The 20,686-nt window shown below is 44.5% G+C and overlaps 1 protein-coding gene across 4 annotated transcripts in view; it reads right to left on the bottom strand.

The window, feature by feature from the left end:
* The window catches only part of CDH13 (cadherin 13), a 1,012,485-nt gene that overhangs the window by 197,587 nt on the left and 794,212 nt on the right, over positions 1 to 20,686 (bottom strand). For all 4 annotated transcript variants that reach the window (XM_072967811.1, XM_072967812.1, XM_006207526.4 and 1 more), the window contains one exon: positions 19,675 to 19,853. In XM_072967811.1, coding sequence (XP_072823912.1) covers positions 19,675 to 19,853 — 179 coding nt within the window. The remainder of the gene's footprint in view (positions 1 to 19,674; positions 19,854 to 20,686) is intronic.

Raw genomic sequence — 20,686 nt, 5'->3', positions numbered from 1 at the left:
CCCAGCTGCTCTGGACACCAGTGGGCTCAGTGACCCTGGGCGGGAGACAACTTCTCTCAGCCCCCATTTCTACATGTCCACTGGGGGTGTATGAGGGTCCTGGTGCTGCTGTAACAAAGTACCCCAAACTGGGTGACTGAAACAACAGACTTTCTCTCGCAGGTCTGAAGGTCAAGAGCCCAAAACCAAGTTGTCAGCAAGGTTGGTTCCTTTTAGAGGTTCTGAGGGAGAGTCTGTTCCAGGATTCTCTGCCAGCTTCTGGTGGTTCCCTGGTGCCCAGATCTTCAGACATTACCCCAGTCTCTGCTTCCATATTCAGATGTCTTCTTCCTGGGTCTTCTGTGTGTCTTTCCTCTTCTTTTAAGGATGCCACCAGTCATGTTGGATTTCAGTCCCCCTCTGATCCGATATGACCTCATCCTAACACATTGCAAAGACCCTCTTTCCAGGTAAGGTCACATTCTGAGGTCCTGGGGGGACATGAATTTTTACAGGACACTATTCAACCTGGTAGGGAGAGTGATAACGACGCCTACTGCAGAGAGGGGTGGTGAGCACTGAATGTATGTAAAGGACTCCAGGGAACACAGGGCAGCACCTGCCACAAAGTACAAGCACAGTAAATGTTGGCCGTGTTAGTAATTGACTCTAAGCCCAGGTCATATCCCTGCATAGCACACAAGATATTCTCATTGTCATGTCAATGTTTTCAGCTTCTAGTAACAAACTTTTAACCTCTGAGATAGTTCCTGTTGGATGTATGAGGTGACTTTTTGCCCAAAACCCCCTCTTACCTTTTCTGTCCTTTCCTTCCCTATTCTTTAATCTAAGTCATTATCAACTATTTAGAGCCTGGAGAAGGGCTGGCAAAAACCTGATCTGGAACCTGCTTCATGGTGGTGTTGGTCTCTGAACCTGATAGAGGAGAAGTTTGTCTTGTGCTTTTTGGAGAAATTTCCTGGGGACACAACTGCCACTGATCAGTCTGTAGAGGGGGTCTCAGACTCTGGAGCAAGCAGCATTTCTGGTGCTCTGTTGCCATCATTCCCCGACCCCCAACCCCGGGCACCCCAGGGGCAGGGTCTGAGTGACAGGCTGTGGGATTTGGGTCAGACGCAGACCTGACCATTTCTCTTTGCTTGATGCTTTGCAACCTGGGATAAAAGTGTAAATCCAACCCAACTTACGATGTTTTGAAATCCATTTCCAGTGGTACTAGCAGGCATCATAGGCTCAAAGAGAATTCTTGAATTGTTTTGCCAGCCTAATCCTGGGGCTTAACATGAGCTTCAAGCGAAAGAGATCTTGGCTTTTCTTTCTATCCCGTATTCTTGTCCACTCTGAAATATTTCTTGGATTTAGCTGATTTTTCAGGATCAGTGTTACAAACCTCACGGGGTTTGATCAGCAGCCCTCAACGTTAGTGTGGACTGGTGTCACTGAGATGGTTTGTTGAAAACACAGAGTGTGGGTCTCCCCCGACAGAGATGCTGCTTCAGGAGGTCCGGGTGGGGCCAGAGAGTCTGTTTTTCTAACAGGTCCCCAGGTGATGCCGATCTTCCTGGTACACACTTGGAGAACAGTCCAGATCAACCGTCTAGATCAATGTCTCCAGCAATGCTCATGGGGAACATTTCTCCCCCAAGTATTTCCTTTTTTGAAAAAGTAGTTTCCAGCGCTCCTACCTAACATTTACAGAGGGCTGGCCATGTCCTGGGACCACTCACCAGGCAGCTTCCCCATGAGGTGGGTGTTTTTATCAACCCCTTTGAGGGCATGAGAGGTTGAGAGGTTAAGCAGCCTGCCCAGACCCTGACGTTAGGGAGGGATGGGCCCAGAGCCGGGGTCCTTAGCAACCACTGGCATTGGGCTGATTTTTACTGTACATTCAGGCTCTGCTGGCAGTATTCTAGGCATCCTAGCTCAACCCCTTCCTCTTTTATTTCAGCCTTTATTCTTCATTCTGTCTCCTAGGGCTGTTGAAATCTTTTCTTCTTCTTCCTAACTTAAGTTATATGATGATCATATCTGAATTTTTATTGCTCTTTAGCAACAGAAGCACAATGAATTTGTTTATATGATTCCATTTACCCAGTTGTATCTACTCTGAGATTATGCCCTGCCTCCGTCTACATGACTGTGTGTGTGCACGTGTGTGAATGAAGATGGATATGTAATCGTGTGTGTGTGCACGTGTGTTGAGTGAGTGTAGAAAACATCCTTTCTTTCATGAGAAGAAGGTAATAATGACATTAGAAATTCTTTTAAAAATATCCTTATTAGGCAAAGTACAAACTTAGCCTTTTGACATTCCTCAAAGTTTGTGTGTGTGGGGGGCTTTTATGTGAAATTTCAAACCCTGGGAACCACCAATTCTCAGAAAGATCTTTGATGTATGTAACTGTTTTCATGTAGTTCTCTGAACTTGACTATTCCAAGACACACAAGCACACACACACAGACACCCACCATATTTCAAACTAACCATCTACACGGGTGAGTGGAAGAAAGCATGCTATTTGGGTTAGGGAGTCTGGTTCTCTCTAAGTAGGTGGACAAGCACCCCAAGCACATGTTGGAAAGGAAACCCTGGTGGTGAGGACCTCAGCTTCTAGTTCTGCCCCTTTGGGGCTCACTCTCTCCGTGGAAGAATTCTGGGCAGATTCCACGACTACTGTGGTCCTTCTCTCTTAAAATTCCTGACTCCCAGGGTAACTGTTAGCAGCCAAGATACCTCTAATTTCCTGATAACATTTTGAGAAGTGGAAACTTGCCAAAGAAAGTTACTCTGTCAATGATGTGTTGTGTATTTTTAATATTCCATTAGACTTAGCCCACTTACCTCTGTAATTTCAAATTGTACTGTATCATTTTGGGGTTGCAAAAGGATTTTCACAGGCAAGTTAAGTCCAATTATGAGATGGTGTGTTTATCAGTTTCCTCAAAATGTCACCTAAATTCATATTTCATATTGTAAGATCTGTGCTGCATTCTCTCTCCATCTCGGAAAGGAAAACATTACACATGTCCAACTATCACTTCTAATAGGAATAAAAAATGTTCTCCACTTTATCTATTCAAAACCAATATCCCTAAAGAATTTTAATATCTCACTCTTTTTCTTTTATTTCTTACAAAACAGCCCCAGGAGAAACCTGTCCATCACATCTCAGCCATCTATTCAGAGGGCTACTGGGCTGAATCGAGAAATCAAATCCCACTTGTAAAACAAAGCAAAGACACTTTAAAAAATCCTTTAAAGTCGAGTTGATGATAGACATGCAGGAGATGTGCCCAGAATCCTACCAGGCCTCCACTATCTGGCCAGGTTCCCGCCACCCTCCGCCTACAAGCTGTGTGACCCTGGGCAAGTTACCTACCTCTCTGAGCTTAGTGTCCTCATGTGCACTATGAAGAAAATAATGGTCCCCCAATCTCAGAGAATGTAAGAATTGAATGAGAATTCATGGGAAGTATTTAGCCCAATGACTGGCTCATACTGAATCTTCAATAAAAGGTAGTTCTATTATTAGTACTAAGTTTTATTGCTAGATCAGGACTTTTTGATAACTTAAGTTGTTTTACTTCCTTTGATGTCCTACTCTTTGCCTTTATATGTTCTCTTCTCTTTGCCAGAAACAGTCTTCCTCCCTCTCTTTCCAGAAACCTTCTTCCTCTCTAAGTCAGGGGTCAGCAAAATATGGCCCACCACCTGCTTTTGTCAATAAAGTTTTATTGGAGCACAGCCATGCTCATTTATTTATGCCATGCTGTCTATAGCTATTTTTGTGCTATAATGGCAAAGTTGAGAAGTTGCAACAGAGACCTCCTTGCCCAAAAAACCTAAAATATTTACTATATAGCCTTTCACAGAGAAAGTTTACAGATCACTGCTCTAAATCCCCAGCTCAAGTCATCCCATTCCGGGCCATCTTCCGCAGTTCTCTGAAACAAAGTTACTTCTCTGGCCATGCAAGTCCATGGTCCCACATATTACTTTGCTGTAAAGAATCATCTCCATGCCTGCCTCCTTGCTACACTGTATGAATACCGGGCAGGTGGGCATCAGCTTTCATATGTTAGAAACTCCAGGCTAGGAAAGCACAGACCTTCATAGAAGGCAGACCCTGAGGGGTGGGGGAGAGGAGGTTTGCATGGACGGACTCTGGAATCTCAGCTTCTGGTAGAGATCTGAGAAGGGAGGACAGAGGGCTTTTGTGATACGTGCATACTACACACCTCCTCCTGGTACCCAAACACGGACAAGGTTACACGCATCTGTGCACACAGCTCTGCACACACATACATGACTTTGCACATGCCCTGAACTCCAAGCACCTGTTAGCAGCACTGCAACATACATAAGCAGACAGATCAGGTGGGCCTTCACACCTCAGCCCCACAAGGTGCCTGTGCCTGTTGTAAGACATGTGAAATACAGAGACCAGGAGGAAAGCTGGGATCCAGCTGGCTTTCTGATTTCATTTTGTTCTCCTAGAAGCAGACCTCAAGACAACAGCTCATTGTGCAGACAGCTTATTCAGGAAGTGATCCCAAGAAGCACCGTGAGGGAGTAGAAGACAGAAAATGGAAAAAAAACCCCAATACATGGAGTGGTAATGAACAGGGTTATTGCTGTGGGCAGTTGGAGTTCAATCCCACAGAGGCCACCTGGGAGACTGGGTAGAACACATCTCAGTGCTGTCCTACTCAAAGGGCGAGGAAAGGATATTTATCTTCCAAATCTCATCTCTCAAGGGTTGTTGGCTGCTCTTGGAACATGAACTCCCCAAGCAGACTGAGCACATTCCTGTGGGGAGAGGAAGCCCCACGGATGACAGCTGCAGGTATTAAGAAGCCAACAGCTTGCATGGGGGTGGTGAATGCTAGGGCATTGCCACGTCGTCTAAGCCAGGAGTCAGAGGGCTGATGCCACCACCATATTGCATAAGCAGGTTGATCCCTAGTTTCCCCTTTCATCTTCTCACTCTCCCCTTCAGAATCCCAGTGAGTAAGCTGTTGAGCCAGGATCACTAAAGTGAAATTATTGCCCTAATTCAGAAGACTACGTTTTCTAGGCAAAAATTATTTTTAAATTAAGTGATATTTAAATTAAGGGATAAGTGATCAAGTGATAAGACTCTTGGTCAATTTTTATCCAAAAACAAGGATGCTTGGGCACATGCCATTAGACAGTATTAGGCGATTCAGAGAGCTATGTCAACGGGCAGGGAGGCATTAGATAACAAAAGTCTAGCTCTGTTAAGCATTCCAATTGCCTTTGGAAATGTTTTCTTGGTTCTTTAATTCCCTTCCAAAGAAGCAACCAATTAATCATTATTCTACTGTTAAAAATGGGATTAGGAGTATGAACTAGTAAATTCTGCTTCTAAACCCCTTTAAAGTCTTTCTAATGAAAAATGCTTTGAAAATACCATTGGCTTTAAATGTATTTGACTTAAAATTCACCACACTCCTATACATACTTTTCACTGATTCATTCAACCATCTTCTGAGTCCCCGTTAGGAACAATACTTCTTTGAATTAATGAATACGTTGCAAACCTTCTCAGGATGCCCAGAACTGACACAGGAGAAAGACTATAATCAAAACATTGTTTTTCCTGTGATTAATTGCATTAATAGGATGATATATAATCAGGTGTGAAATTGAAGAGGGAGCAATCAGCTTAGTCAAGGAAGAATGGGAAGGCTCCACAGAGGAGATACTCAAACCAGATCTGGAAAGGTAACAGAGAAATGAGCAACAATGTTAGCAGAGGAAACAGCATAGGTGTAATGGTTATCAACTGCTGCATAACAAATTACCCCAAACTTGGTGCTTTAAAGCAATGATAAACATTTATTATCTTACACCATATCTGTGGGTTAGGAGTTTAGAAGCTGCTTAGGTGGGTGATTCTGGTTCCCTGTCTAAGTGCTTGACTGGGGCTAGAGGATCTGCTTCCAAGATGGCTCAGTTACATTGCTCATGAGTAGGTGCTGGCTGTTGGTAGGTGGCCTCAGTTAGTTGCTATGCGGCTCTCTCCATAGGGCTACTTAAGTGTCCTCACGACATAGCAGCTGGATTTCCCCGTAGCAAGAAAGAACAAGAATAATCAATGCTTGGAAGTCATACAATATCATTTCTGCTAGATCCTACTGGTTACACAGGTCACCCCTCTTCAGTTTGAGAGGGAGCTACCTAAAAGCACAGATACCAGGAGGTGAGGATCAGTGGGGGCCATCTTGGAGGCTGGGTGCCATAATCTGCAAAACTAAGAAGTGCATCATCTTACAGGGAAGGGGAAAATGTTGACGTCATCAGAATGTAGGGTAAGTTAGGGAAAGAATAGCAGGAGATAAAGTCAGAAAGCTCAAGTCAGACTGTGGTTTATACCAAGGAGGTTAGACTAAGGAAGCCACTGTACCCACTGGTCTTTCCTCCTTCTTATCTGTTGGAATCTGGACCCAGGAGCCATGGGCATTCACAGCAGAACTGGACTTTCAGCAGTGAGTCCCTCCCTATGAACTGGCCTCTCAGAGACAGCAGATGGCTCCACATCTTTGAGAGGATCCAGACTAGCTTTTCCACACCACCCACTCTGACTGGCCTTCCCCCAGACCCAAACTTAGAGATTAGGGGCCCAAAAGACAGTGACTTATTCCCACCCCTTTGACTTTCTATTCCTATGTGGTCTGATGGCCTGTCTTGGTCTGGAATGATTTCCAATCCTGTTTGCTGTGAGTAGAACAGAAAATCATGATGACAGCTTCTTTGGTGTCACATTGATCTGAGTGTGAATTCCACTTTAACCCCCAGTCTGTGAAAATGGATTTCCACTCCGACCTTCAGCTTTCTCATGAGTAAGATGGGAGTAAGAGAACTACATCAGGAGCTGCTGAATGGATGAGGAGGGATAGTGTGGGACCTGGGGGCCATATTTGTTTAAACTTAATGCAGAGACAGGGGCACCTAAGTTCAAGTCTAAGTTCAGAGTTTGGGATCGGGTAGAACCACGTTACTTCCTCTTTGCATGAGAGTAAGAGGCAAAGACAGAGATGGTGTCTCAGTTGGCTGACTATGCCCACCCTCCCCTTCCTTCTTTCCCTTCCTTCACCATGTCTTCACATCCTGGCTCCCCTCCTTTATATGCAAACTGACAAGATAAATATGTGGAAGGCTGGTGAGCATGTATGGGCAGCTAAACGTTTTTCCTTGACTTGTTATTTGCAACTGAGTAGGGCAAATAGCCAAGCAGGACCACTAGGCAGAAGGCATTTTTCTAGATACTATTATTTCACTGAAGTACTATTTCTCTTTTCTGGAGGCACTGTTGTTAGATTCTCTTGGCACCCATGCTTGGATGAAGAATCACTGTGTTGCTTCTGAATGTAGAAGGTAGTGGCCTGAAGATGTTGTTTGGATAATCAAAATTAGAATATTGAGAGAGGGGGCAGATTTCAGGGGCTAATGTGGCCACCAGGTGAGCTCTCATCTTCAAGGGGTCAGAGAATTCCTTCTTTCTTGCTCTTGGCTTGGTCTTGTATTGTAGCAGTAAGCATGGAAGTACTATCTCATAACTCTTTCTGTATTTGAGGTCATGAGTTTGGCTGAGTGTCTCAAAGTCTGTAACTATGACTTACTTATTTCTGCCATTCCAATATGCTGGAGAGTATGCTGGAGAGGGGATGAAGTCAGTAAACATTGACCACCTCCATCAAAGACTCAATAATCCCAGGTTTTCCTAATCTATCTGTCGATATCATGGATGACAAAAAACATGACAAGAGCATCCCAGCTCCCACCTTCCTCTCTCAGGGAAGACATTACTAATCAACTACCAAAGAAACCAAATGTGACTCAGAATCCTTCCTTACACAGTACTCCACGCAGCTACTGATAGCCTTCAGAGTAGGCACATGGACTTAAAGTTCTCTTTCATTTTTAAGTGTGTAGACCATGGCTCCCTCTGTCCTTGGCTACAAGATCGGCCAACCAATGTACTGCACCAAAGTAACATCCAGGCTGTCATTCCTTCCCAGTACCAAGTGTTGGACTAGATCAATGGATTCACTTGGGGGCCACACAAACCCAAGGTTTAAAGTTTGCCATCTAAGAGGTCTTCCCATTTCCTTTCCTATCAATTCAGAGAATCATTGGAAGGTCACATACTGAAGCATCCCTTGGGGACCCATTATGCTTGGGCTCTGTGGTAGGTAGACACAGGGAAGGCAAAGGCAAAGAATGTGTCTGATGAGTGAGATGGAGGGCAGGAAAATGAGCCCCACATACATGGGCCCCCCAGAGGGAAGAGGGAGTGTTAAGCAAGGGAGACACAGCTGGAGTCTTAGATTTTTTTTGTGCCATGGTTACCTTCAGTGGCCTGAGGAAAGCTGTGGACACCTTCTCAGAATACTTTTTTAAACCCATAAAATAAATGCATAGGAGGACAAAGGAAGACAATTATATTTACATACAGTCATCAAAATGTATGTAAGGTGGTGTGGTACATGTGCTTCTTTATCAGCTCATCACTAATAGGACTGAGTGTTAAATCAAATTATGACGTTACTTCAGAGTCATAGAAATAAATTGTGGGGACAATTTTTGGATATATCTGCATCTGCTGTGATGGGATATGGAAGTATCTGTGACTTTGGTTATTCACAGTTGCCGAAACAGCAGTTTCCCATGCTCCCAAAGGAAGCAGGTAAAAATTGTAGTTAGTAGTTAATGAAAATAAATATGAAGCATATTTCTCATCTATGTTCATGCACCCCCCTCCCCCATTCTGTCCACGGACCTCAGATTAGGGCACTGGCTCTAGGGAAAATTACAGGATTTTTTTTACAGAGAAGGGACGTTTTAAAGTAGGACATTTTGATGCTCTGCTTGAGGCTGATTTTTCTGTTTAAAAATTACATTCATGTGTCACCATTATTTGGCAGGACACTAATTGCTGGCTTGTATGCATATATTCCCTATTTTAAAAAAAACACTATAAACAAATGTTATTGAAGAGGAACACTCTCTGAAACCACTGTGCTTGTCACCCCGGGGACCAGGTAATCTCGTTATCTGCTCTCACACCAGCCGCTGGCAGGGCTGAGCTGTCTGGACATTCTGTCCCGTGGAGAGGACAATGCTGTTATCTCCGGCCCCGCAGCCACAGCGCCAGTCCCCGCGATACTCAGGGTGGACCCAGCTCCAGGGGCGGGTCCCGTCTTGCCAGAGCAGGAAACACCAAAGCCAGGTCATCAACATCCCGCTCCATTTTCTACTCCCCACAACTAAAGAAGCCGTCAGCCAAGCCGTGACTGTCCCCTTCTACCCATCCAACAGCGGGGACTTTTGGCATGTGGTGTGCTTTTTGATGGTGTTCACCCTTTTTTCCCTCTTTAACAGGGAATTTGCTGTGTGCTGGATTCAAGAAACCCCTCCAAAATTCTTCCTGCACAGCGAGCCCTCAGAAGAGAAGACCTAAGGGTCAGGTTGGAGGCACCATGTTTCCATCCTCTGGTTTCTTTGTGGAGGGAGTTGAGGTCGTGCACACCCTGGGTGCCTGGCATCCATTCAGAGGAGCAGGTGCCTTTTCCTATCCTTACAAGGGTGGTCTATGGGCTACAGGCTGCCCTGCCATGTCCTCCTGGCCCTACTCCACCCCAGGGAAGGGGATGGAGGTATCAGACTATGAGAGTGGCATCTTCCCAGCTGCCTCTTCCCCGGTCTCCTCCCTGCCCCCATCTCTCTCTGCCCCAGGCTTTGCCCCTCTGCCTGGCAGAGGATCCCTGGGATGGGCTCCTCAAAAGTGGGTGTAGCCTGTGGTTGTCCTCCTCTGCCCACAACTGGGTGAGGCCAAGTCTCTAATTCAAGCATAAAGTATTAGCAAATTTTTTTGGCTGCAGACTCAAGGCTGTCCTTGTCAATCAGCTGCACTGGAAACTGAGCCTCTGGCTTGGTCTCCAGTTGGCCTGTGTCTTATTCCTTAGGGGGTTCTAATCTGGGAGGAAGGGCATTATTGATGGACTCCCAGCCCCCAACACTGCAGCATTTATCTGAATGAATGAAGGCCTCACCTTATACCCTTTGTTTAACTAATGAGGATGTAGGCCTTCACATCCACATACATCAAGCCCCTGTGATGGACAGACCTCCAGATGCAGAGAACCACACTCCCGTGCAGACTGTGTAAGGCCCAGAACTAAAGCAGAACCAACAAGCTCTACTGTGCCCTTAGTGAGAGCTAACGGAAGCCACCTCCTGAAGGTAACACTGGCATTTCCTTCCACTGACTCAAGCGGACTGGGTGGGGCTGGAAGGCAGAAGCTCAACCTTCCAGAACGACCCTGAGCTACTAACAGATGTACCTTATAAAGATCTGGCCAAGTGGACTGAACCTCTGGGCAGAGCACTTCTGTGTCATCCTCGAGTCTCTACATCTTGTTATTTTATTACTGGTAACAATGGCTACTATTGGTGGAGAGCTTTCTCTGTGCCACAGTCTAGGTGCTTCACACGTCATCACCTCCAGTCTTCCAAACCACGCAAAGTGGGTTCTATCAGTTTCCTGTGGCCGCTGTAACATGTTACACAAGCGAGTGACCTGAAGACAACATGGATTTATTATCTTATAGTGCCAGGGATTAGGAATCCAAAGTGGGTCTGGCGGGATGACATCAAGGTGTTGGCAGGGCTGCATTCCTTCTGGAGGCCCTCGGGGGAACCTGTTTCCCTCAGCTTTTCCCGTTTCTGGAAGCTGCTCACATCTCTTGGTTTGTGACTCCTTCCTCCATTTTCAAAGCCAGTAGCATAGCATCGTTAACTCTCTCTCTGACCCTGATCCTCCTGCTTCCCCCTGATAAGGACCCTTGTGATTATATCAGGTCCAAATAGCAAACCCAGGATAATCTTCTCATCTCAATAGTCTTAACTTAATCACACCTGTGAAGGTCCTTTTGCCCTGTAAGGTAACATATTCACAGACTCTGGGGATGAGGATGAGGACGTCTTTTTGGGGCACTATTCTGTCTACCCCACAGGTCATGTTATGAGCTCTATTTTATTTTTATTATTTTTAAAATTATTTTTTAATGGAGGTATTGGGGATTGAACCCAGGATCTCGTGCATGCTAAGCATGCACTCTACCACTGAGCTATACCCACCCTCCTATGAGCTCCATTTTATAGGTGAAGAAACTGAAGCTCAGAGAGGTGAAGTGACTTGTCCAAGGTCACACAGCTAACAGGATGCAGAGCAGGGCTTCCTCTTCAGGGCTCTAGAATTTCCAGGCCCAGGCTCTGTGCCACATACTACCCAGTCTTTCTAACTGGAGAACTGGGGAAAACTGAGTTAAGCTTTCCAAATGTGTGAAGAGTCTTAGAGTAAAGAACAAAGAAATCTGTATATAAGTTTCATAAACTATAATGTTGTTGTTTAGGTATCAAGATTTCCCCCTCAACATGGCCCACACTTTTCTCTCAGGAGCCTACAGGAGTAGACAAAGCAGAAGCTTTGGGGTCAAGTCCAGTCCAGTGTGTGAACCAAGCAGGTCACGTCAGCCCTCAGGTACTTGGTGACCCCTGTGGAAAATGGGTGTGGTGGTCCTGGGAGTGTGATGGCCCTGATTTAATGCCTGGTGGGAAAAATGGATGCTGTCATTGTTCCCACTCTACCTGCCCAGTGGGAGTATGACCTACCCTCCCTCACGTATTAGATGATCAACACCAAGAAGGAAGAATGGAGAAGTTTCTCCATCCTTCCCTATCCCGGAAATCCAGAGGTTAAGGAGACAAAAACCAAGAATTAGGACCCAAGGAGTCATTCATGGAGAAAGAGAAGTCTGCAAAATAGTTCATAAGACATAGGGGAGAACTATCTAAAGGAATTTAATCTCGGTTCCTCCTTTTGAGGTCCGTAAATAGAGATGCCGTTCATTGAATTTCAACATCATTTCTACAGCTGTTCTTTGCAAAGGTCAAAAAAAAAAAAGTCATTTCCCATGGCTGTCTTCGAAACACAGAAACACACAGCACACTACATTTATGAAGCTGCCTGTTGGAATCGGCAGAGGTAGGCAGTGGGCCAGTGCGCGGCAGGACCAGGACAGCCACCACCGAGGTCGTGTCACTGGGAAGCAATGAGAATGCTTATCGTTTCAAGTGGGGAAGTTTTGACAGGATTTCCCATAATACACCCTAGAACATATTTCTTTCCTGACATTTGAAATTCATTGCCTGGGATCCTAGCAATGTTGGCAGAGGGCACAATGCCTGGTAAGACTCCCTCTGTTTGGTCAATGACTAAACTGGCATGTAGGAACCAGCCTCTGAACCCAAAGGTGACAGTCACATCACCCCTCAATTCATTGCCATGTGCTCCTGACCTGGAATTCCTTGCCATCAGGACCCAGATACAACTGTGTTTCGAAATGATGAACAGAAATGTATTTTATGACCAAAACAATACCTGGTCACTATACCCAAACTAGAAAATACAGATAAGAGCAACAGCTAACCCAGACCTGTTATTCTTCTAAGTACGTGCTTTATTAATTCATTTAATCCTCCCAATAGACCTTCGAGGGAACTCTATTATAGTTCCCATTTTACTGATGAAGAAACTGAGGAAAAGCTCCAAACACATTCTCTACGTTATGCTACTTTAACACAATGGAGCTTTCTGGGGGCATTAACAGTGATGTTGGAGAAGACTATTGAATGGCATGGAAATCACAGTTATGGCTACTGCTTGTTCAAGCTATTAATGTTCCCAGGATCACAGAACTGGGAAAAGGCAGAGCTGAGATTCAAACTCAAATAACCTGGATCTGAAGACAGTCGTCTAAGACACTGCACTATAGGAATTAGGATCACCTGCAGTCCTAAAATGACCACTCCTAATTCATTTATACAAATCTTTTCACATTTTGGACTGTGACGATATATGTTACAAACTGTGTCTCTGTCTCTCTAAGATGCATATGTTGAAGTCCTAACCTCCCAGTGGGATGGTATAGGGAGGTGGGGCCTTTGGGAGGTAATTAGATGTAGAAGAGGACATGAGGGTGGGACCCTCATGATGGCACTACTATCCAGACAAGAAAAGGAAGAGAGGCCAGGGTGTCCTGTCTTTGCCGGGAGAAGACACATGGAGAAGGAGGCCACATGGGCTGTCACCAAGAACTGAATTGGCCAGTGCCTAGATCTTGGACATCCAGACTCCAGAACTGTGAGAAATAAGTTTCTGTTTTTAAGCCACTGGATCTAAAAAAGAATCGTAGCTTACACGGTGTTTTGCAAACCGTTTGTTAATATACTGTGAAAAATCCATATCATTATATACTCTTTTACCACAACATTTTATATGACTTAATGGAATCCCAATGTTGGGATATAGCACAATATACCAAACAGATCCCCGATGGTTGGATACTTAGCTTAGCTCTTTAAATAAATCCAACAAAAACTCCCACTTTTTGGATTTGGTGGCTTTATTTAAATCCACCATTTGGTGGATGTTACACACATCTTTGATGTGTGGAATTGCTTAGTCAAAGAATATTAGAGGCATTTAAAAAGCCATTTGATTCTTATTGCCAAAATACCCAACAAACAAATAGGACCGATTTGTATTTCCACACTAAGGCAGCAGAGAATTTTTCTCCCTAGACTTTTTGCACAGGTTTCTTGGAGACACCTGGGTTCAGTCACTTGGAAGAAGGCCACCTGGCAGGTATTAAAAGCTCACATCTTAATCACAAAAGTCGCCTCACAACTGCATTGTGTTTTGCTTTCCTGTGTTGAAAAAAAAGTCCAAAATCTATTTCCCCTGTGTGGTTACCATCCAAATAAATTATCAACCGTTTTGATTCATGTCCTAGGGGAAAAACATGGGCTCTGGAGATGGGCTGATCTAGGCTCACGTCTCACTGACGTCAAGAGTCTCCTCCTCTATAACCGGGCATGCTTTGCCCACCTTATTGGTTGTCACCAAGATTAAATTAAACATAAAGTGCTTAGGATATTTACTGACACATTGGTGACTTAGAGCAGGTGCTCAAAGTGTCATTTCAGTTTCTGAACTTTTATCCTTTGGAAAAGAATAGTGAATAAGGTATCCTCTTAAAACAAAACTGGAAGAGATGTGAATTCCTGGTATTTTCATGTGTCATTGTGTCTTGAAATGATCAGTTGCTAGTTTGCTTAATCTAAGCATTCTACTTTCTGGTCAGCTTCACTTAAAATGCTTTTCAGTGGTAGCATCCTAATAAAACAGTTCATGGCCAGAGCTGAGCCTATTAAAGGTAAGTATAAAATAGCTACTTTCCAGAGGTTCTCAATCAAGTTTTTTTTTTCCTTAAATGATGGTCGCCCTTATTACGGTTGTAGCAAAGATTTTCCTTGTTCTCTCCTCCAGTTTGAAGCCAGAACTGAACTAGACATTCTTTCTATGTTGAGAAGTATCTCTATGACTGGGACAATCAATATGGATTGAATTTAGAACAATGTTATTTAAGTACAATAACTGGAAAATCTGTCAATGATGTGAAACCTGCCTTAACACGCTAATCATAGTTCTTAGCTAATAAAGAAAAATAAATTGCTCTCTAAAAGAAATTTTTCTCAAAAAAAGAAAAAGCTCTTCTGCTTTTTTAGGGTACTTCACATAAAATAAGAGGGGGAGATTTGAAATGACAGAAAAAACAGAAGAAGTCTGCATTGATCACCACCCTGCATTTTAAGTGATTTTTACCATATGAGAAAAAAAATAAAAGGAAAGAAAAAAGGAAAAAGTTTAGAGAATTAAACATTTGTCAAATCTAAAAGTTGGATCTCTCTTGACAACAAAGTTAAGTGTCCCTTGATTTAACATGTGCCGAGCACTACTGATTGTCTCACACTTTAAGATGCACAGGAACAGAAGACAAAATAGGCTGTTTATTCATCTCTTTAACAATCTGTGGAATTCAGATTCAAGCAGTAACTCCTTATCTCCCCTTGATAAGGCTGGAAATCTCTGTGAACCAACTCATCACCCTCTAAGTAGCCTCAAGTCTGCCTCAAAATGCCTGTGCTTTTCCACTAATCATCTCTCTTTTAGCTTTATCCAGCCTTCTCTCCAAGACACAGCTCTGGGAAGGCTGGGTTGAATACTGAAACATGGTTGGTGGTATCACATTTAGAGAGGGATATGTCCACAGTCCTTAGGATGATCCGCAAATCCCTTTGCCATCTTAAACCAACTCCCCACCCTCTTCTCGTATCTCTCTTTACCACACCCTCAAATCCCCACTCTCTCTCCAAGTAACACGTGAACATGCCATGACTTCGCTCATGCTATTTCTCTCCCCACGATGCCCTTCCCTCACTGCATATCTCCATTCATCCATCAAGGCTTAGTTCAAATAGCACATCTTTGTGTGTGTTTGCTGTTCATGCTGCTGCTTTACATCCTTACCAGTCAGCTCGGTCAGCGCTTCTCTAAGGTCCAGCCTTGTACCCTGGATATAGCAGACACTGGGAGGTGCTCAGTTCCTAAGTGTCAACATTTGTCCCTGCATTTTGGCACCTAAATTACCTTGGTGTTTCATTGAGTGTTAGGAGCCTGCCAGGTTCTCTGCTATGTGGGCAGAAGCAAAAATACACTCCCTTCAGAAGAATGCGATCCTAGCCTCACATTGTCCACCATGAAAATAAGTAATATCAACTAATATTTACAGGGTGCTTATGGATACATTAAGCACCCTGCTAAGTGCTTGACACATCTTATTTAATCTTCCCGATAAACCTGTCAGACAGGGACTCTGATTAGACTCATCGTGGCAGATGAAGAAACTGAGGTTTACAGAGGCTGAGGGATCAGCCCAAGTTCTCATAGCTGATCGGAGGTAGAGATGGGCTCTGAATCCGTAGAGTCTAAAGCCAGCATGCATGCCTTTGCCCTATGCCTCTCAGACCAGTTTTCAGCTAAGCTGAGGTCATGCTAGGTGACTGGACAAAGCCTTAGCTTTCATGGGTTGATTAGGCCAACCTTGGAGGTACGGGGCAAATGGGTAGGGTCACCGGTAGAGTCCTGTAACTCATCAAGGTTTCCTGCTAGAATCTATCCAGAGTGGGGAAGAGGAGGTGGCCCCAAGGTAAGGCCCTGCCCTCCTGACTCTAACCCCACTGCCATCAGCCGGCCGGCATAACTGCAGCTGAATCTCAGACCCCGGGGCTCCGCATCATGCCTTATGATGCCCCATCCTTTTCTATTTACTGTCACAACACAGCAAGCGGATTCGATTCTCATAGGGTGGTTCACCATCTGTGTTTCATTTGCAAGGATAATGTGTTATTTAAAAAATAGGAAGACGATTTATTTACATCTACTTTTTTCCCCTTCTGTTTTCTCAGCAGCAAGTGATACCCCCCAAAAGGAGGAAATTATCCCGACCAAAATATTTATGAGTAAATAGCTTGCAGAAATGGTGAGGACGCTCTTATTAAATAATTCTGGTCCCACCCACCAAAACAAAGAAAGAGAATATTCCTGACAGCATGATTGAATCGTGTGCAATTACTGCCAATGTTTTAAACATGAGTAAGTATTATAAGAAAATGAGTAAAATATTAGCATTAGATCAGAGCGGCCTCAAAACATTTATTTTCCTGAGACTAAGATGACTACTTCTAGATTTCATTCAAGGCCATCCCTTATTATGGTGATGATTTTTTATCCAGGCAGCTTGACATGATATCGTCATTTTCACACATTTCTGTAGGATGTTTCTGGAGATGCAGAATGTGACAACAGTTTAAGTGGGATCATCTTGACCAAACACAAAGTTCCCTTTCAACCTGCAGCTACACGTTCAATTTCACTGACTATTTTGCATACGATGTTCCTATCAACACTCTTCAGTTTTCTTCCCTGACATATTTCAGGACTCTTGAATCTCTCATAGCAAATAAATGCACTTAAATCTGAAAATAAGTCCTTGGATGACACTTCTCATGGAAAAAAGGAAGGAAATTCTCTCAGTTTCCACATTTGGCCTAAAAATTGGGGGCATTATAAAGTTTCAGAAAATCCTTTATTGGTTAAAAATAGAAAATAAATTACATTCACAGTCCTAACAGCTTTTATTGTATGTACATTTTTATGGACAGGCTATCATTTTTCTTAGATTTTTCTGGAAGATAATACACAATAAGATGAAGGTGAATTCAAAGAGAGGTGCTCAGCTCAAACTCCTTGAAAAGACAAACTATACACCCACAATGCAAATGCTAAGATTGCATTTTAAGGGCCTCATTTAAAGACTGTTTCCATTTGCAAAAAAAAAAAAAAAAAAAGAAAAAAAGAAACAAAGCAAGAAAAAGAAAACAACCCTCCCCAACGCTCAGCAAACTGACCATTAGCTACGCTGAGAGGTGGCAAACTGTGGCTGTGTTCAGAAAAGCTGGCAGGTTTCAGCTGATGAATTTGAGTCTAGCAGAGCCAAGATGATCAACTAAATAAACCATTTATCCAATGTTAGGGACCTTTATCTGATTTTATTTTGTAGTGCAGTCTGACATAGTTTAAAAACATAGATAGAGCTGTCAGAATGAGGGGCTGAGTATGGTTATAGAAAAGAATAAAACAGTGCCCCCAATGAACCCAATTTCATTTAGTAGGATATATGGTTCTTATTTTCTCCAAACATTTCCTCAAACATTTAAGCAAGAGACTCAGATCCTGATGACCCTCCTATTCACCAAGGTATTTCTTAGAAGCTAGTGCATTTCCTGACACTGGGTAGGTATAAGGTGAATAAATTAGATTACTGGATGATTACACAAGGGCAAGAGTAAGCTCTCAGATAAAATAAAACCATTTCTTCTGGTTATATACCCATGCTGAAGGAAGAGGAGCCATCCATCCATCCATTACTCCCTCTATCCCTTCATCCCTCCATCCATCCCTTCATCCCTCCATCCCTCCATCCATCCCTTTATCCATCCATCCATCCATCAATCCAACATATCTTTACTGAGTGTCTATTATTGACCTGGCACTATGTTTGGCAATGAGAATACAGAGATGGGACAAAGATCCAAGATCTCTTTCTTTAGGAAGTGTATATTCTGGTATGGTTTCAGAAAAAGCAAATGGAAGAGCTTGTAATGGAAAATACACCATGTTACCAAGTCAAGCTTGAGGTCTACTAACCCCGAGCTTACACTAAGGCAAGGACAGTAAGCGGTCACTGCAGCTGCTCTCGTGCCTCAGCTGTGAATCCAAGGAACGGCCATAAAACCCAGCCCAGCACTAGCAGAAGTGAAGAGGTACAACCCACAAAATAAAGTGAACGCGGTTTGCACAATTTGGCGAGACTCTTCTTGTATCTGTGCCACGTGAGTAAACTGTATGCACACCTCTCGGCAGTGACTGATGGGCACCGGGGCCTGAGTTCTCTGCAGTCAGAGAAAGCGTGACGAGCGGTAATGACTGTTGGTACAAAGCTTTGCTATTTACAAAAGGAGGGGGGTTGCGCACGTCTCAAAAAGGGGATATAGTTGGTAATGCAGATGTCATTATCAGTCATTACTCAGGGAGGGGCTCAGGGAGGTTAAATGACTTGCTCAAGGTCACACAGCTGGCTACTTGGGGAACTGGTGAGCTGCCTTCTAGCATTTTCACGTTGCCCAGAGTGGGTGACGGATGGCTGGTCTCGCTCTCGGCCCTGTGTGTGCATCTGGGTCCGGAGGCTGCACCCCAGCCCCCAACACACCAGGCGATGGAAAAGCCCCCTGCCAGACCGTGGCCTGTGCACATAGAGATGTCAGACACTCCATGCTGCCCAGCTCTCTCTCCTCCCCACATCTTTCCTTCCATTCATTGCTCAACAAAGATTTTGTGAACACCTCTCGTGAGCTAAGGACTGAGACTATGCGGGGGTACAAGCTGACATAATCCTCTTCCTCCTGGGAGTGTCACAGCTGATATGACTAATCCTCCACCTGTAGAACTGGGCCCCCAGTTTCCAGCCTTTCTGATTTTCAGGCTGGCAAGTGGAATTTTAAAAAAAGAAATATGAAATTGAAATATTTTGATACGGCAACTAAGATGAAAACTTGAAAACACCCTTGGCCAAACCAAAGAGCAGGCACGTGGGCTGATGGAGGCCCATGGCCCACCTGGTGTGACACCTGACCTGGAAGGTAGATGAGGTTCTCCAGAGAGACAGCCTCACAGGACTGAAGGATGAGAAAGGCTCGAGGGGAAAACGCTGGTGCAGGCAGCGGAGGGTCTGAGAAAGAAAGAATTGGCTTCTGACACCTGACACTGACAAGGAGAGGGTCAGGAACCTCGGACAGTCACCTCTCTCCTGCTCCCTGTTGGTAGAAAGGTGCAGAGAGGTAGGTCCCTGAGCCCCCAGGCCTCAAGAATAAGTGGTCGGTAAGGAAATAGGCATTGGGTTGAATACAAATAACAGCGAAGGATGTGGCTTTTCCAGCGTGCGTGATCGTTTGGGTCACATAATACCCATCTCCCTTACAGGTTTTCCCCATCCAACCATGTGTAAATTTCTCATTTCTGCTTTTACCATATAAAGTGCCGTTGACCAAAGCCCTACACCTCCCCTCGTGTGAAAGCCATGTTCGAGTCTCATGAGAAAGAAGTTGTGTGCCGCTTGGCTCACCTCTCGGTCCAGCAGGGCAGGTGACACGACGGTGACAATGTCTCCTTTCTCAGGATCGATGTAGAACATGTTGGGAGATGGCTTGTCAGGCGTCTGCTGACGGATGTTGTACCGCAGGAGGGCATTATCCGTGGCCGGGTCGTCTGCGTCGAAGGCTGTCATCCGCATCACTGTAGTCCCTAAGGGGGCGGGACGGAGAGCAGGAGATGGTCACCAGGGGAACAGTGATGGGCAGAGCCCCTCCCCCCGGCAAGGCAATCATGGTGGAACAATGTGTCAGTCACTTTCCAAATTAAAAAAAAGTAAAGCATTCCCTGCCTTTGATAGGTTTTAGCTTTCCTTCCCTGCTCCCTCTCTGCTCCATCATGTTGAAAGAGATGAAATAAAGACAAGAAATCTTCGCTGTTCAGCAGATTGACAGCTTAATTTTTCCTTCTGCTGATATGCTGTTTATTTCCATAGGCTTTCATTCCATGGTAGATGTGGCTCTGTGACAACGGCCTTCATTTTAAAAGAGTTTATTGAGTGCCTACCTTATGGGGGGCACTGGGGTGGGTGTTGGGGAAATAGAGGTGCAGAAAGGCACATTCCCTGGTGTCCAGCAGATCAGCCATAAGTGGGAGAAATAACGTATGAAAATAATAAAGTGTTTGTGGGCGCTGAGCGAGGGCATTGTGAATATGGAGAACTGCCTTGTCTAACCAGGGCTCAGGGAAGGTCCTAGACGCAGATGCCAGAGGGGTGAGTAGGTGTGAGCAAGGGGCAGAGAGGGGACCTCGAAGGGCAAGGTATTCTGGTTAATTCCGGCTAAAGGAAGGGGAGCAAGTGTTGTTTGAGCACCCTGTATGCGGCCACAATGATTTAGGCACTTGAGAGACACAGACAATATGAAGAAAAGGGTGACACAGGCTATTCGTTTATGACAAGGATTGAGAAGGGTGTCAGATACCAGGTCTTGCTCACACATAGCTGATAGGAAGCGCAACTGTCTCTGGAAGACAACTGAAGAGCA

Source organism: Vicugna pacos, chromosome 9 (assembly GCF_048564905.1).
Source record: "Vicugna pacos chromosome 9, VicPac4, whole genome shotgun sequence".
Taxonomy (NCBI): Eukaryota; Metazoa; Chordata; class Mammalia; order Artiodactyla; family Camelidae; genus Vicugna; species Vicugna pacos.
This window is presented reverse-complemented; position numbering and strand designations above follow the sequence as displayed.